General features: G+C 37.6%; 1 protein-coding gene across 1 annotated transcript in view; it reads left to right on the top strand.

Annotated features, from left to right (window-relative positions):
* The window catches only part of LOC134586250 (CD109 antigen-like), a 128,586-nt gene extending 110,502 nt beyond the window's left edge, over positions 1-18,084 (top strand). The window contains exons 29-33 of the mRNA XM_063441743.1: positions 2,659-2,724; positions 6,827-6,963; positions 9,443-9,593; positions 13,692-13,794; positions 17,618-18,084. Of these exons, the coding sequence (XP_063297813.1) occupies positions 2,659-2,724; positions 6,827-6,963; positions 9,443-9,593; positions 13,692-13,794; positions 17,618-17,811 (651 nt within the window). The 3' untranslated portion in view covers positions 17,812-18,084. The remainder of the gene's footprint in view (positions 1-2,658; positions 2,725-6,826; positions 6,964-9,442; positions 9,594-13,691; positions 13,795-17,617) is intronic.
* The last annotated feature ends 1,739 nt before the right edge of the window (positions 18,085-19,823 follow it).

Below are 19,823 nucleotides of genomic sequence, written 5' to 3' on the forward strand. Positions count from 1 at the left end.
TCTCACCGTCTCCATGTCTCGCAGGCCCGGAGCTGCTGTCTGGCCTCTCTGTGCAGAGCTGCTCCCCCACGGATCAGTGAGTAGAGAGAGGCAGGGAGGGAGATGCTGTAACTTCTTATCCATGCCTCTCTCCACATAACAGCGGCCCCTACTGGCCTGTGCTGGTATTGCAGAAAAATATCTGTTTATACTCTGTTTATTACTGCAATACCGGCACCGGCTCGGCGGCCTCAAATACCTGAGAAATATTTCTGAGAAATATCTGGCAACCATAGGAAATACATGAGAAATACCTGGCAACCCTAAGAGTAGTGAGTAAAAAAAAATATATATATATTTTTTTTCATATCAATGGGCCTATCCCATGGGCCTGGGCCTGGGCCTGGAGCTGCAGCTCCATCAGCCCCTATGTTAATCCGGCCCTGCCTTACAGCTGAGATCAGATGAGTCCTTCAGGACTGTAGTGGACACTGAATACACTAGCCCAGTTATCGATTTCCCTATTAAATCAGCAGCAGCTACACTGTCCCTCCTCTCACTAAGAATGCAGCTTCCGGGGGGCGGGGCCTAGCTGTCATGGAGGAAAGACGCACTTCGTGTGAGCTCCCTCAATATCTCACTTTAAGCAGCTATCAACAAGCAAATTTCACCCCAGAAGGGGATGACCCAGCAATGTTGCTCCTACCTGACCAACTCGACATGCTTAATAGCGGTCAGCAACTCGACAGAGTCTAACTTACCTCCGCGTGGCAAGTGTGGCCTGGTGCTCACCGGGCGGGAGAGGCGGATGATCTCCCGATCCTGGGATGCCCAGGAGCAGCTACTTCCCGGCAGGAGCTCCGTTACCCCCCTCCCCCTCGGACCGGTGGGGGTTATCCCGGTCAACCCCTGAGAGGCTGTCTGGAGCTAATGGACGCACAGAGCACAGCCGCCCAGGCTGACATACTCATCTGCGACTCTCCCAATATGGCGCAGCCGCGTGTCCTCCTGGTACCAGCAAAGCATGGCAGGATATTGAGTCTAAGCGGGACAGACTCTTTAATCAATTTTGGAAGCAAATAACAAGCAGGAAGCCCCAACAAGCTCCACCACAGCCCCAACAAGCTCCACCACAGCTAAGCGAAGCAGTCCCCATTAAAATCCACCAACGCAAAAGGCGTCGAAGACGGGACCGGAGGCACAAACAGAAATGCAGAGCCTGCCACACGTCAAGCACTCGCCTCCACCTTAAGCCACCACAATCCCGCACCGGACGTGAAGCACCACCGGGCAGATCCGACCACCTGACAAAACAAGCTTCCACCACCTCAAGCCGCAAACCCGGCACTCAGCCAGAGACTTGCCTTTGTTGTTCCAGGTATCAGGGACTCCCAGGGTCTGTACCTGGCGCCCAGAAGGGATCGGATAAGCACAAGCAGTAAACAGCAGCCTGCCAAGCATGTCCCACTATAGCCGATCCTCCACACCATGCCTTTGATCACATGAACTGCTCTCTGCACATTAACTAATCGTAAAGTAGCAAGCGTTTAAACATGTCATTATTTCACCTCCTAAAGAGTTTATTGTCGTAGTTCCTTACATGCCTTTACCTTAACCGTTCATGTATTATGTTATTGACTAGTCTCATCTCATGGGGAGACTCACACTTGATTTATAACTAGTGGTGGAGCTGCTGATATAAATACACAGTTGATAACGTGCAAGCTACACCCTAAACATGACAGCCATCTTTCACAACAATGTACTGCTATATACTCATACCCTCAGTGCAACTAGCCATGATATACGCACGTTCAGCCTAGCATGCTCAAATATAACACACTTCTGTCTAAAAAAAAAAAAAAAAAAGGCAGCATCCGTATGAATCTAAAATGGATGCTGTCCAGGAGGTGGGAGGGTCTGGGAGGGAGGGTCTGCTGCTTATTGGCTGGAATGTGTCTGCTGACTGTGAGGTACAGGGTCAAAGTTTACTCAATGATGACGAATAGGGGGCGGACCGAACATCGCATATGTTCACCGTCCGTGGCGAACGCGAACATGCTATGTTCGCCAGGAACTATTCGCCAGCGAACTATTCGGGCCATCTCTACTTAAAGGATTTGTTTATTGATTATTAAGTATATGTACCTTTACTTTTTACACTATAGTGGTTTTGTACCCACCAGTGTTTGATAGATCTATTGTTTTATGTAAATAGATTTCATTACTGTTAATAAATGAATTTACAATAAAAGTTATGTCTTAATTTAGATTTGTATAATTGCATCTACTCCCACATTTGTTTTTTGGTTACAGGGTTATTGACTGAAGTGAGAATTTAAGGTGAATTCAACGTGAATTTCAAATTCAAAGTATAAATATCTAAACTGGAAACATTCTCTATGCCAGCTATGCTTCAGGTTCGGGCTAATTAAACCTTAAATTTGAAATTCACTTTGAATTCTCACTTTTGTGAATAACCCTGTATGTGTCTCTAAGAAAATGTTGTAAACCATGTAAGTTCTCCTATGGTGTTAAACTAGAGATGACTTTTATTTTGGAAAACATTATATAGATATTTCTGAGTTGATTGGAATGTACAGATATCCATCAGGATATGTTTGAAAATATAGTATGAAAAGTTAATCAATGATTTTTTAATTTTTTTTTTAAAAACAGGTTCCTGTTTCTCAGCCTTTGACACTGAATATTTCTGTATTTGGAAATGGATTAGCTATTGTGCAGGTAAGTTCAACAAGTTCTTTCCAATCTCATTGGACGTCCTGCAATGACATGGTTGCCGTACATTCCCTTAATTAAAGCTTAAAGCACAACTGACTCTACTCTGAAAGCCACAGTTCCTCAGTATTTACTGAAGTGTTTATTATGTTTAATAATAAAAATATATATGCTATTGGCATAGAAGCTGATTGAAATTAGATCCTTTCTTTGAGGAAATGGGGTACCACCATTGACGACTATTTGCAGACTCATGTGTCATGTTCTGTAACAGTGGAAGTAGTGTGGGAATTGGATTCTCTTATCACAATTTAGTAGTTGCATCAGGTCAATAAAGGGACACTCTGGTCTCCTAAATCACTTTAGCTTGCTGAAATGCTTTATGTGTGAAGATTGTGTCCTCTTTTTTTCATTTTACTAAAAGTGCAGATTTCAATAGAAATTGGCACTTTTAGAAATTAATTTTGTGTCAAGCAGACATGTCCTGTTACTTACTGGTTTGTTTAGCTCATTGGAGCTAAACTCAAGAGGCAGCAATTGCTCAGAACACCTGCCTTGCAAAGACTACTCATTGAGCTGAATTGATAAATCTGTGATTGGAAAGCCACAGAGACTCTGGGCGGGGGAAGAAGATTGAGGCTTGCAAAGACAGCTAATAAGAGAATTGCAACTTTTGCAAGCTATTTTTCATATATCCCTAATGAAAATAATGCTTAATGAAATGCATGCATGTTTTTTTTTGGGGGGGGGCTATATCTACTAAATGGTTATGATTATTTATGGGTTGACTTATTTAAAGTGTCCCTTTAAGCTGACAAAAAGCTGACCCTGATAGGCTTCTTATTAAAAATATAAGGCTTTAAGTTCAGAATCATTACCACATCTTTTAAGGACCTTGAATTCTTTGGTTGACGGTGGGTCCTTTCAAAGGCATACTTTAGCAGCACATTCCCATCCTATCCAATGATGGGAAGGATCTAGAGTTTTGTAAATGTTATCGGTCAACATCACTCTGGAATGTTGATCTAAAACTTTTTTCAAATATTTTGGCCTTGCAGTTACAGGTTTGTCTGCCATAGTTCATCCATATAGATCATAATACAGGTTAAGGAACAGCGCACACATAAAAATACAATTCTAATTTCTTTAAGGCTACCTTAAAATGCCTATCTCCGCAAACAAATATGGGGAATCACCGAGAGCATTGACCAAAGCAAAATACAAGACTATCTCACCTTTTTAAAGATATGAAGATACAAGAGGCTAATAACCAAGTGATTATAGAATGGGCTCACAGAAGATTTAAACCTAGATTTCTACCAACTGATAAACCAAGAGATGTGATAATCAAGTTTGTAAACTTCTATGTCAAACAGAAAATAGAAAACCATTGCAAGAAATTATGCCCCAAAAGATAATCAATTTGAGAATCTTTTTGATCTCACTTAACAATAAAAATGAAAATGGAATTTTAACAGTTTTCACTTATAATATAATTACAAATGTGGTGTTTTGTAAGATATAGAAGGGTATTTAGCATTTTGCAGGATGGGGTGGAGGAGGCGCCACCACAAAGGGTGCCAGTCGCTGAGCCTCTGCCATCTTGACCTCATGGTGCTTATTCACTGGGGCTATGGCATCCACGCTAGCAATGACTTGGAGAATGACTTCCTGCGAGGGGTTGGGGCCAAGCAGGACCAGCCTGGTGTTGATATCTCGGATGTACTCATTGACCCCTGGGGATGCTGAGTCGGCATCATCAAGCTGCATCAATTCTGCTATCCGGGTAGCCTTTGATTTATTGCTAGCAGGTCTCCCTTATACTTTTAGCAGGTTTTTCAGGGTCGTCCGCTTTCGTTGCTCATAACGCTGCCACACCAGCTGTGAGCTTCACTATGGCTCCAGAGAAATGGACATTTCCACTGCTGCCACCAGATATGGCGGTATACCAACAATCGCTTGGTTGTCATCACCACGTCCCCTTTATCTTGTGTATTTAGAGCTCAGCGTGATTATAGCCTTTTGCCGGGGTATATTGCTGTCTCACTATTTGAGACATAGTGAAGGGTAAAGAAGAACTGAGTTTATTGGGACAAAGCACAGAAATATATACACAGACCCCCAGCATGTGTACTGCATTCAGAATAACCCAAGCCCTCGCTGTCGCCTTTGTGTATGGGAGACAGCTCTCAGTTAAACCAATTATCTCCTGAAAGTGCAATACAAAAAAACAACACATATCATATAATGGAGCACCCCCACATGTCAGATATCCATGAAAAGGTCTCTCTGGAGTCCATTCAGTCCAAAAAGCACCAAGATCAGATAAGGCTAGCCCAAATTAGGTGGAAGTCAAGAGTTCAGCGCTATGTGGCTAGCTTCCAATCTGGCACAGGGTTCCCTAGTGCTGGGTAGAGATCCTCGGTCTCCTAAAAACACAGCGCTTTCTGTGGATATATGGAGCTCCCTTAAATCCTTGGTGTCATTCAATGCCTCACCCACCCACTGTGTTAACCCTCCAAAAGGTTCCCTGATTGCTTGTCCTGGGACCGAGAGAGCTCTGGTTGAAGATTTAGCAGACCACGGTGACTCCGCGATCTGCTTTTGAGTTCCAGAGAAGTTCAGAGTTACTCGTGTACCGCCATGTCTCAGCGGCCCCTTGGCTGGTAAAAGGTGACTCTGGAGCTGCAAACAAGGAGTGCTGGGCTGGGAGACATGGGATCCAGGGTTAGTCCCTAGCAATAACAGTCTTTATAGAGAGGATGGAAGTTGGGGAGACACGTATATACATATTTGGTGAAGCTGTGAAGGTATTAAGGACTACATTTTCTGGAAAATATAGCTAAATTAAAAATTGACAACACTCCTGAAAAGTCACTTCTAATTGGGATCGTCCAAATATCAATATAGACCAAAAAATACTAACTATTTATACTTTGGCAAAAATGTTGTCACAAAATTAATTGCATGAAATTTGGATAAAAAAGTTATAGTGCTTCACTGGTTACAATTAAAGAATGTAACATTCTAAAAACATTGTACTTCTTCGAAAATCAATCAGATACAAGAAGTCCAACAGCTTTCGTATTAAAAGGGGAAATTCTATTTCTCTATTAAATGTTTAGATGATCTGATCTATAAAGAAACGATAATTGATATTCTTGGATGTGACACTTTCTGTTAACATAGTCTTTATGGCAGTTTCTCTTCTTGTCGTGTGCAATTATATTATATGAAGAGATCTGTTTCTTTTTTCTTATTTTTCATAACAGTTTTGCATGCTCACAGAGCCTATGTAAGCCTGATTATATTGGAATTTATTTAAGTATGCACTTCATATGTATGTTTATATATTCTATTTTTTTTTCTTTCTGTATGTGGAATAAGGTGTTGTCTTGAAAAAAAAAGCAATTAATAGAGAACTGCTGAAATCGAAAATAAATGTGGCACTAAAGTCCAAAAGAAAGTTACATAGTCATGCGAATAGTCATGAATTCAAAGTGAATAAAAAATTGTGGGTTAAAATAGCTCAATTAAAAACATTTCTTATATGTTGATCTTTTTTTTCCAATTTGGCTATTTTGTCCTAAAATGTTATTTTCACTTTCAATACACATTAAATTCCCTGCAACTCCCTCTTTAGTTATGAAACCCTAAATGTGTTATGATGAGCACATGCTTCATGGGTTTCATAGAAAATTGTACATTTATTGAATAAACCGTGCAATTGGGTTTCCTAAAAGCCTTGAATGCCATTAAGTAAGGACTACAATTATGCAAATATCTAAGCCAAAACTTAGTATATGAATGGTGCTAAAATCAGGATAAATGTATAATTGTTTGCAAAATTTAGAGCAATATATCTGAGGCATAACACCTCATGGTATACTGTTAAATGAATCTCATTTTAAAATGAATGTATTTTAATTATGAAACAATTGTAGTGCGTACAATTTATCAAATGTAATAGATGGTACAAAAATATGTATATATTTAAAAATGTATTACCTATGCTATTTCAGTTAAATTGTATGATTGCTTTCAGCAATGATACTCATATTTCAGAGACTTGGTATATGCTCTGACATGTATTTCTTTTATATCACAGCTCAATATTATGTATAATCAGAAGATATCCTCAAGGCAGCAAAGAACTTCACTAATCCCAGAAGCGTTCAGTTTGGATGTTACGGTAATCGATAATGAAGTTAACTTGGATGGACTTTCTGTGGAAGTATGCACAAGGTTAGTTGCTGTGGAGCTCTGTCATGCACTCAAACAAACCAACAATATTGATCTTAGTAAAAAGTGATATAAGGATAGAAAATAGAGACAGCAGGATTTTGTATCAAAATAGGGACTATCACTCCTAAATAGGGACACTGTTTGATCTTCCAACTAACCAGAGCTGGATTACAAGGCAATATAGTGTCTAGGACCCAGACTCTTACAGGGTCCCAGTGAATCCCTTTCTGTGCTTTAAACTCTGGCTGTGAAAGGGACCCTCCCTGAGCCAGAAGGCCACGTGCCCCCTCACTACCTCAAGTGAGCTGTTTTTTTCTAAACTAAACATATTTAAATGTGTTGGCCTTTCTTAATAACAAAAATCTCCCTTTCATTTTAATAATTGTGTAGTCTGCATGTGCACTTTTTCATAATATCCTTATTTAGAACAGGTGCCTAAATTTGCAGTTGCAGTGAGTTTTAGAAAGTGTGTGTGTATACAATTCATCTGCAGCAAAATAAAAGAGGAGTATAAGTAGAAAACATAGACACACACATATTACAGTAGTAGATTAGAGAACCATATATTTGTTATGTAACTCTAACTACGGTATATATTTTTGTCCATCAACAATATAATTTCCTACGTGTACCTTAATTAACAGATCATCAAAATTGTTTCCCAGTTATCATAATTTAATGATATATTTTATGCCTAATTTTAGAAGACACAAACAATTTACATATATTCATTCTGTGTAATATATTACTAATTTCCTACCAACCTCATGCAAATATGGGTTGCAGAAATCTAACTCAACCTCAAGCTGAAAATAAAATGAATATAAAAAACCTTCCCTAAAGCACTCAATATCTTCTTTATTAAAAACTGTCCCACGCTGTAGTGTACGTATCCCTGTCTTGGGCTTATGGTTTCACCCAAAGGCTAAACTACATGATCGTACAGGAGCTTCTAGAACTAGTAATACTTTTAGAAAAAAAAGGCTTAGGTACACATGCAATATATCTAGAGAGTGTTATAATACCACATATTTGCCTATGCAAATCACTCACTGTCAAACTGCAGAAGGATTCCTTAAAAAATTACTTTAGAGTCAAGAATATTATATATCCATTCAATATTTATTTTCAAATATTTTTTTATTGAAATAAAGTTTTACATGTTTTACATAACACAGAAAAATGTATTCATTAATACAAAATAACAAAATAACAGAATATATAGAGTAAATCAGCGGTTCCCAAACTGTGTGAATGTTTCCCTTGTGCTATAATTATAGCATCGGGCAACATAACGGCTGATCAGGGGCCTGGGGGGTGCCACAGCCCTTTAAGACCGGGAACGGCCGGTGTAGTGTCTGCCAGCTTGGAGGAAGTGACAGCTTGTCATTTCCTTTCAGCTTTGTGCAGGTAGACAGCATGGGAGGGAGAGAAGGCAGCCGCAGCATGAGGGGACAGGAGCACTTCAGAGCTGCTCCAGACCCCATCACTCACACCAGCCAGCATGTTTCAATGTTGGTGTGTGTGTGTGTGAAAATGTCAGTGCATGTGTGTGTTATAGTGTGTGTGTATGTGTAGGTGTGTGTGTGTATGTGTCAGTGTCTATATGGATTTGTGTGTATGTGTCAGTGTATTTATATGTATCTGTGTGTTAATGTGCATGTATATCTGTGTGTGCATGTATATCTGTGTATGTATGTATGTATGTATGTATGTATGTGGTAGTGTATGTGTATGCAATCAAGAAGTCAAAGACACAACATACAAACACACTCTGCAAACACTGCAATCTAACACAAATATTACATATAAACACACCCATGCATTCAAACTCCAAAAGGATACACAAACACACCCATTCACTCAAATAGAAATACTTCACACAAATGTACATCCGCATTTAAAAGTGAACATAACATTCAAACACTCCCCTGCAATCAAACACAAACATTACATACAAACACACCGCTTTATTAAAACACTGAAACTTTATGCAAGCACCACTTCAAACACCAACACTGTACATTACACTATAGCGCCAGTAAATACCGCATTGCTGTACAGATATACAACCTAGAAATTTTGACTGGGGATGCTTTGGAAAAATATTGAAATATTAAGGGTGCCTTGAACCTGAAAAGTTTGGGAACCACTGGAGTAAATCATATGTAAGGACCATTATTTCCGTAACGGACAAACACACTAAAAAAGGGGGGGGGGTGGAGTTCATAATTAAACGTTTTGTAGGTGATCCTGAAAAGTGATCTAAAAACAAAACTGATGTTTTACCTCTATTTATTTAAAATGATAACTTACAAATACACTTGGAGCAGTAGGGCACTCCTGGCACCATAACCACTACATCATGTTTTAGTTGTTGTGTTGCTTAGAGTGTTTACTTAATTTTATTGTGTTATCCATCACCTACAGATATTTTGACTAAACATTATTCTCATTTATATTGTGCATTCTTTCCTAGCTACAAAGGCATAGGGAATGAGACTGGAATGGCCCTATTAGAGGTTGGATTTCTTAGCGGATTTACATTGGGCAAAGAAGGAATTCCAGCCAGTGGATCCCTGAAACTGGTTGAAAAAAAAGATGACAAAGTATACCTTTACTATGATTCAGTGAGTATAGTTTTACTTTTTAATTTGCAGAAAGCTAAGATGTCACTAGGGACAGAAGTGTCTGTCCAAAACATTGCCTCTCCCAATTTGAACAGGGAGCCTTTTATTCATCCCTGACTGTTCATCTTTTCTTTTTATTCAAATTTTATATAAATTCTTGAAATACTTACATATAACACAAAGCAAAGCATTTAACCCCTTAAGGACGTGGGTGTTCTATGCCGTCCTTATTGGGGCGGTCCTATATGCTGGCGGGCGGCATAGAATGTCCCCGCTGCCCATACTACTTACCGGGTCCTCGCCGTTCCCACGCCAGCTGTCACAATCCTGGGGTCTGCCTGGGCTCAGGCAGACCCCCTCTGCCCGATCCGGCCCCCTCTCCCCGGCGCCCCCTCCCCGACCATGTGATCACGGGTCCTCACGATCACATGGCCGGAATAGCCGGCTTTTGCAGTGCCTGCAGGGGGCCTGCCTGAGCTCTCAGGCAGTCCTCCTCATGCCTGTAAAGTTTTCAAAAGTTAGTCAAAGTTATTAAAAAGTTTTTAAATTAAATAAAAAGTACTTAGATCATATATATATATATATATATATATATATATATATATATGATCTAAGTACTTTTATATACACATACGCATACATGCATCATTAATAAAATATGTATATATATATATTAATATTAAAATGCGCTTAGAATGACGTTAATTTTATATATAATTTAAAAAAAAACCTATATAACAGTTTTAATGTGTTATAACTGTATTTTGATATTAATATACATATATATTACATTCAAAATACATTTAGAATGACGTTATAAATACATATATGTATCTATCTATATATATATATATATATATATATATATAAAAATAAAAACTAATTTATATACATACATACACACACACACACACGTATATACACATATACATATATATATTTAAATTCTACAAATATATTTATATAATATTTTTACATAATTAAGTAATTTTATTAATTACAATCTGAGGGACCTGCCCGACAACTGAGGCAGAAAGTCCAGAGAATTTTGCTCACAAGCCCTATATTTAACCCTGCAACTTTCCAGGACACCATAAAACCTGTACATGGGGGTTACTGTTTTACTCGGGGGACTTCGCTGAACACAAATATTAGTGTTTAAAAACAGTAAAACATATCACAATGATGATATTGTCAGTAAAAATGCATTTTTTTGCATTTTTCACACACAAACTGTACTTTCACTGAAGATATAATTGTTGTGATACGTTTTACTATTTTTAAACACTAATATTTGTGTTCAGCGAAGTCTCCCGAGTATAACAGTACCCCCCATGTACAGGTTTTATGGTGTTTTCAAAAGTTACTGAGTCAAATATAAGGCATGAATTTCCTTTTTTTCACATTGAAATTTGCCAGATTGGTCATGTTGACTTTGAGACCGTATGGTAGCCCAGGAATGAGAATTACCCCCATGATGGCATACCATTTGCAAAAGTAGACAACCCAAGGTATTGCAAATGGGGTATGTCCAGGCGTTTTTAGTAGCTACATAGTCACAAACACTAGCCAAAATTAGCGTTCAATTTAGTTATTTGCATTTTTCACACACAACAAATATGATGCTAACTTTGGTCAGTGTTTGTGACTAAGTGGCTACTAAAAAAAGACTTGACATACCCCATTTGGAATACCTTGGGTTGTCTACTTTTACAAATGGTATGTCATCATGGGGGTAATTTTCATTCCTGGGCTACCATACGCTCTCAAAAGCAACATAACCAGTATGGCAAATTTCAATGTGTATAAACTGAAAAATGTAAGGTGCTATATTTGACCCTGTAACTTTCCAAAACACCATAAAACCTGTACATTGGGGGTTCTTTTTTACTTGTGAGATATTGCTGAATACAAATATGTGTACTTTATTGCAGTAACAGCTAATAGTATTGTGACATTCACAGTTAAAATGCCATGCAGAACTAAAAAAAAAACCAGAATTTCTTAATTTCTCAATTTATGTTTATATTTTATTCATATTAAATTATGTTTAAGATACAAATATTTGATGTGACATGAAAGACCTGTTTCTATTTTTATATAAGTGTGGGTGCACATAATATGAAAGATGTGAATTACGCCTGAACAAACGTGCACAAATTCAAGGTTTTTTCTTTGTTTTGTTTTGATCACAACTTGTACAATTAAATATCCATTTACCTTTTTTCTACTTTTTTAGCCACATTACAGAGAAACACATTTTTAAGTCTGTGCTCTATTCTGTCTCTCTGAATAGGCACTATAAAGGTCAGCCACCTCTCTTTACTCGACACATATTCTGTTATTATCCTTATTGAGAGCAATCTTATCTATAAGGGGTGTTGAGACATCATTTAGTAGACCTCAAGTGTTGCAGGTTGATGTAATTGACCACAAGACTTCTATCACATTAGGAGATAATTCCATTGCAACATATTATTCTACTTATACATGTAAATACATATGTAAAAAATGAATTTATAAAATATTAACCCTATAATTACTGCCTTTGTTAATTTTGGTATTCACTGTAATACTACATCACAATATATAAAAAAAAAGTTACAATAAAAATCTGCTATGTGTTTGCTTTGATTTCCACCAACATAAATTGAAAAACCTATAAATGCAGAGTTTCTCTACAATGTGGAGATGTACATACAAATAAATCTATGCACGCGTAGTAGCAGGTATATTGTGCACTAAATACAAGAAAATGGGTTGCGCCAAAAGGTGTAAAACAATAAAATAATATAATAATTTAAAAAATATATATATAAAAAAGTCCAAATATTCACAGTCCAAATATATCGCAATCCCAGCTGTTCCTGGATTCTTGGGGAATGTTGGTTCTTGGTTATGGTTGGTTAAGGTTCTTGCAAATATATGTAGGGAGACACAAAGTGACAAATAATAGTGCAGACTGTTTTGGCAGGAAAATAGGACTGGGTATATGAGGTAGCACTCACATGTTATGTTGCTTAAACTAGCTCTAAGTAAAATTGCTTTCAGCGGTACAATCCCCACTGGTAGATATAACTTATGAGGCGAATATATGCAGGTAGGTATATGAAAGAAAAATAAAATATCCAATAGTGCTCACTGTAAACATAAATATGCGATACAGTACAAACATTTATTATACTCACATTTGATAGAGCGATAAGTGTATAATCCCCAGTAGGCATATGTTGGTAAATAGTTGTCCAGTAGTGATGTCCTGAACAGTTCGCCGGCGAACATAGCTTGTTCGTGGCGAACGCGGCGGGCGAACATATGCAATGTTCGGTCCGCCCCCTATTCGTCATGGAGGTGGGAGGGTCTGCTGCTGATTGGCTGGAATGTGTCTGCTGACTGTGAGGTACAGGGTCAAAGTTTACTCAATGATGACGAATAGGGGGCGGACCGACCATCACATATGTTCGCCTGCCGCGTTCGCCACGAACAAGCTATGTTCGCCGGCGAACGGTTCCCGGCGAACTGTTCGGGACATCACTATTGGCAAGATCTGAAGTTAGGTGTGCCAGGAACAAATACATTTTTAAATTGCATAAAAAGTGTAATAAATGGTCTGTCACAACAAAGTGAATTAAAAACAAATATACTTTAATGCTTAAAAGAAATAAAACCTAAATGTTACAATATTACACAACATATTTCACCAATATAGGCTTTTTCTAGTTTAGCCAGTTGTTTCCTTAGCGCTTTTCCATTTTTTCATATTGTGCACTAAGCACTATAGCATTAGTGAACAACCATTGCATAAAATAATGTGTTCTATGCTTTTTTTAATATAAATATTTATTTTTTGTTACTGTTTCGAATTATCGTATTGAAACAATGGTGAATATGGATTTTACCATTTCTGTTCTTTAATTTGCCAAAATACAAATCATGTAGGGTATTGCCAACCGTGACATTTGGAAAAATGGAGTAACTGAGCAATTCTGAAAATACAAAAAAGCTTTAAAAAAACCAACATTCCTGCTGACCTTGAAAATTTACAATGAAAAAGCTTAATGAATGTCTTTCCAATTAATAATTTTTCATGACTTTCAGATAAACAAAAATCAGACTTGTGTTTCTGTTCCAATGATTCGCACTGCAAATGTAGCTGCTTCTCAAGATTCAATGGTAAAAATAACTGATTACTACAACCCAAGTAAGTTAAAGAAGCTGAAATATCATATATGTTGTTGAAATCTAATTAATTAAGTATTTGAAAAAGTGTGCTATTTGTGAAATATGGTCTTTAAAAAATCAATTTCTTCTTAACCACTTTGCAACATTAGAACGTGTTATTGTGTCCTAACTATACTGGGCTTTAACCCCCTTAAAACCGGAGGGCGTACTATTACGCCCTATTCTAAGTGGCTCTAAATGCCGTAGGGTGTAATAGTACGCCTTCCGTTTTTTTTTTACTTACACAGGATCGTCGGCAATCGCGGTTGGGGGGACTCCCAGGGAGTCCCCCGCGGCAGATCCTCCCTCATGCAGCCGCCCCGGCCACTTGAGAGTGAGGTCCTTGCGAGGACCTCACAATCACATGGCCGGGTTAGCTGCCTGCTGCATTGCCAGCAGGGGGACTGCCTGTAATGACAGTTAGTCCCCCTGCTGGCTGGAAATAAAATAAATTAAAATAAGTGTAAAAACAAATATATATATATATATATATATATATATATATATATATTTACACACACATATACATACACACACTCCCGAGTACAACAGTACCCCTCATGTACAGGTTTTATGGTGTTTTCAAAAGTTACAGCGTCAAATATAAGGCTTGTGTTTCATTTTTTTCACATTAAAATTCGCCAGATTGGTTACGTTGCCTTTGAGACCCTATGGTAGCCCAAGAATGAAAATTACCCCTATGATGGCATACCATTTGCAATAGTAGACAACCCAAGGTATTGCAAATGGGGTATGTCCAGTCTTTTTTAGTAGCCACTTAGTCACAAACACTGGCCAAAATCTGCTTTTTTTTGCATTTTTCACACACAAACAAATACTAACGCTAACTTTGGCCAGTTTTTGTGACCAAATGGCTACTACAAAAGACTGGACATACCCCATTTGCAATACATTGGGTTGTCTACTTTTGCAAATGGTATGCCATTATGGGTGTAAATTTAATTCCTGGGACAGTCTCAAAGGCAACGTAACCAATCTGGCGAATTTCAATTTCAAATGTAACGTGCTATATTTGACCCTGTAACTTCCCAAAACACCATACAACCTGTACATAGGGGGTACTGTTTTAAATGCCAGACTTTGCTGAATACAAATATGTGTATTTTATTGCAGTAAAAGCAAACAGTATTATGACATTGACAGTTAAAATGTCATGTAGAACTAAAAAAATAAAAAAAAATCTTATTTTCTCCCATTTTTTTTATATTAAATTATGTTTCATAGCTAAATATTTGATATTAAATGAAAGCCCTGTTTCCCCTGACTAAAATTATAAATATAAGGGTGGGTGCATTTAATATGAAAGAGGTGAATTATGGTTGGACATACATGTAGCGCAAATGCCAGGTTTTGTTTACGTTTTGTTTACAACGTGTACATTTGGCTCAGTCCTTAAGGGGTTAATGCTGTTATGGCGTATTGACACATCCTAACGTTTTGATGTTAGCAGAGCTGCTTACACCTGGGAGGCCATTTTTAGTGGCACCAGATGCAATATATGAAGCTTTCAAAATGAGTGCTGCTACAATTAAATGGTTAAACCCCTGCTCACACCAAGGAGACTGGTATCATATGATACTTAGGGCTCCCCTCTGTCAGCTAGCGTCACGTTGAGTAGCCCGTAGACTGACAGTTCAAACAACTGGACACACTGCATCTGAACATATTCAGCTAGGAAAGATCTCCCTGTAATACTGAAAACAGCTAGTAGATAGTGGCAACATACTACTTTTTTACCGTTTTAACTAGGTAACCTACCTGCTGATATCAGAGGGTTTCCTTAGGGTTAGGGTAGGGTTAGTGTTGGAGAAGGTTAGTTGTAGGGTTAGATTAGGTGTAGGGTTAGCGCTTGGGTGAATACTATTTTAAGGTTAGGAATAGTGTAGGGTTAAAGTTAGAGTTAGGGTAGATATAAGGTTAGTATTGGTGCATGCATAGGATAAGGCAGAGCTAATCATGGATGGGTGCACAGCTTCCAGGCACTCTGTAGATAGAGGCGCATCAGCAAGGTGTGCAGCAATACGCTCTGCCCCCTAACATTAGGTCTTACCCCTCTCATTAGGCTCGGCCCTCTCACCATTGGCTCCAGGTGGCAGAGCTGGAAGGCAGAGGTTACTGGAAGAGCTGGATGGGAGAGGTGATAAGCTGTCCTCAAACAACATTTGTTTTTCAGCTCTGCTATCTGGTGTCGGATGGTAGAGACCCAAATAAGTAACTAAGAATCTACTTGACAATTAGAGAACAAAATAAGTAAGGGTCCAGAAGACTAGCCGTTTCCTGGACCCACAATAATAATAATAATAATAATAATTAGCCTATCGATTAGAAGTGCAAGTTATGAAGAGAGAGGGGAGGTTACTTGTTGAGCCTCTCCTGATTTTATTGTAATTATTGGAGACCACTTCATTTTATTTATTTATTTTAAATTGGAGATATCTTACATTACTTACACATTGCATTGATCTCCTTTGTGTCACTGAAAGTTGATTTTCCTGATGTAGTGCACCTTACACTGGTTTCACTGATGTAAAAAATCCACCAGAAAAAGTGACTTTTGAAGCCATGGATTCTCATTTAGCATTGAAACATGATTAACACTCATCAGAAGGACGGTACCAGGGGAATCCAGACACTAAAACTACTTTCATGAGATGAAACAGTTACAATTCTTTTAAACTGATTTACAAGTGTAACTGATTTCAACAGCAGTGCAGCTACTTAACGCTTTGAGAAATGATGATGATGATGAGAGTCCCTAAAAATGTGTTACTGTCCAATTATTTTTGTAAATGAAAAACTGAAAAAAATTAAATGTGCATATTTTAATCTTTTTAGGTATCCTTAGCAAACTGCATGAAACTTTTTACGTTTCTAAACAAATTACATGATATTCTTTACATAAAAAAATGTGGTAGTGAATTGGATAATGTAACTGTATGACACTATTATGGTTATTTACGAAGGTGAGTATTTATTGGCGAAAAAGTTAATTCAAAGTGAATTTCAGATTAAATAAAAAGTTGTTGAAATGGAAAAATTCTCCATGTCAGTTAATCTTCCAATTTGGCTTCTTTGACCTTAAATTTAAAATATATGCTTTCCTGACAATTCTCACTTTAGTAAATAACCCAGTATGTGTTATTTGGGAAAACTGTCAGATCCTATTTAAATGGTTACTCCAAGCATCATAATCACTACAACTTCCTGTAGTGGTCATGATGCCAGGTGTATCCTGGCCCGGTTCCACCAGTATTAGAGTAAACCATTTAGTAACAGTTTACTCTCTTACCTGGGTCCACACTGAGGTGCAGAAGCCTGAAGACAGTCCATTTGCATTCTGAGACTGAGTGTGCACATAATATGCATAGAATTGAGTTGCAATTTCAATACAGCCAAGGGGTTAAGCTCAGTATGGGCAGTATTTCACAGCAAAATTCTGCTCATAAAGACTCCAGGTACCATGATCACTTTAAATCACTGAAGTGGTCATGGTGCTTGGAGTAATCTTATAATGTCAGACACAATATCACTAGTTAGTTTAAGCTTTTTAAAAGCTTTTTAAAAACAAGAGTGAATATAATATCTTAATCTCACCTTTGTAAGAACCATTGTAATAAGAGACCCTTTTTTTTTTTTAGATAAAGAAAAAAACAGCAATTCAAATTACCGATTACGATATGTTTTGACAAATTATTCTGCAAATGTCTATTTATCTGTCTATAAACATAAATATTAAATTATATTTTATATTACATCGCACACTAAATAATAATTTCTTCCAGGAAACACAGCAACAAGAACTTATAATTCTGAGAAAATGAAAAAGATTTCTTCTTGTGACTTCTGTGGGTTGGACTGTTCCCTGTGTAAATCCAGTCACCAAACACAACCTCAAATTAATGGTGCTACTAAAATAGTGTTTCACCTCTGTTTTGTGGTTAGCATATTATATTTTCTATTAATGATTTATAAATGAGAAATCAGGTGATTTTAATATTTTGATTTAAAAAATTGAATAAATTACATACTTTTTCTATTTTGAGGACACAAATAAAAACATTTTTTTCAAGTCAATTATTTCTAGAGAGTATGCTTATATAAATTTGTGCTGGATTTGACACGTTGAAGATGTAGTAAGCTGTTAATTTTAGGAAATTTGTAATTTGTTAGTGTTTTCTCTAATACCATTTAGATGTTCACTATATTCCCAAAAGAATAGTTTTTGGAAACTGAAATAATTACATGTGAAATAAACAGGTTGTGTTTTTTTCTGCATTCTACTATATATTTTTTTGCATGCACTGAATACAGTATTTTCTAATAATTGTTTATTTACACATGTCGCTAAAACAAATAATGCAAGTACGGTAAGTATACTACACAAAATTATCCTTTGAAAATAATTTGTACACTTATACTGAAATATATAGTTCCACCAAAATTTCTTTGTAAACATTAATGTGCAATTTCTTAACTGACTGATTGTGGCTTCCATAAATATCACAATATTTTTATTTTAGCAATACTACGGAAGAAACAGTTATCAACTTAAAACAGGGTTTAATGTCAGCCATCATTCTTAATCTCAATGTTAATTCTCTAAGAATACAAAGTTGAAGGGATAATGTCGATACTAAAAGTACTTTAGCTTAATAGCACTGTTACCCCCATATTCCCTGAAAAATTTGTTTTTATGAAATACCCATTTTGACTTTGTTGGAATTTCACAGAAATTCCAACCAAGTCAATAGAAATACAGAGACAAAGCATGGACTTTGGTCCAGGAACCCCTGTTGTGAGACCAGGCATAAGCAAACGCACACCTGTACCTTATCGCCGGATCAGAGAATAATCACAACCCAGTAAATCTTTAACATGCTTTAACTCGGGGGTGGATTCTGCAATCAGGGTGTTATTTGGACATTGAGGGTGCTTGGTGACTGTATTTGCAGAAAAATAAGGTTCTTTCATCTTGCTTTTCTTCTAGGCCTTTAAGTTCAAAGCAAAGGGCAGATTGTGCTAGCTAGAGATAATGTAATTAAGTCCCCAGAGAAAGTGAGACCAGGGAGGGACAGTTGTACTGCACATTGCTTTGAATGGATGAACCCCTGCAGGGAGGGTCAACATTGCTATGTATAAATAGCTGTGTACTGTGCAATAAATATCATTCTACCCCTGCATTCAGACTTATCTAATGTGTGGTGGAAAAGCTATAATATCTGCTTTGCAGGAGAGGAGGTGTCATGAGCTATATTAACTGCAGACTTGTCCGATGAAGAGGTCCTTAGAGAAACCATTCAAGCTTCAGCGATTGGGTCTGAAGTGCTCCAGAATCTCTGGTGGCAGCTAGGAAGCTGACCTGACCTATCAGGTCAGCTTCCTAGCTGCCACCAGAGATTCTGGAGTACTTCAGACCCAATCGCTGAAGCTTGAATGGTATTCAGTTGGAGCTTGGGAGCTCTGTCACAATATACATCAATGTCTTTGTATAGGTCCAGCATATGTTTCTATTTCTAGGGGTACGCAGGCCGGGTATGCAATAATGAGTTATTACTGTTACAAATATACAGACTCACTTTCACCAACCAAGAATACTATAGCCATGCAAAGACCTACACCTCCACTAAAGCCTTGCACAGGCCTATGTGTCATCTCTACTCTGAGTATGCAAAAAAAAAAAATGCTGTATTTTACTTAGGGTGCAATAATCAAAGGATGTATGGCAACAGTAGCATGGGTAAAGCACAACTGCTATTTTAATGTATACAGTTTGTAACCATGAGTATTTATCAAATATCAGTGTTTAAGAAATATTAGAGTTTACATCTGTATCATTGTAGGGTATTTTATGGGTGGAGCCCAGGAGGCAGTAGTGAGCCAAAAGCGAGGTACCGAATAGGGATAAAACAATCTCCTAGTCAGGGTAAGCCAAGGTCAGAGACCAGTAGCGCAGGTTCAGGAACGGTATAACAGGCAGATAGGTCAAGG

The sequence above is a fragment of the Pelobates fuscus genome, chromosome 2, assembly GCF_036172605.1.
Source record: "Pelobates fuscus isolate aPelFus1 chromosome 2, aPelFus1.pri, whole genome shotgun sequence".
NCBI lineage: Eukaryota > Metazoa > Chordata > Amphibia > Anura > Pelobatidae > Pelobates > Pelobates fuscus.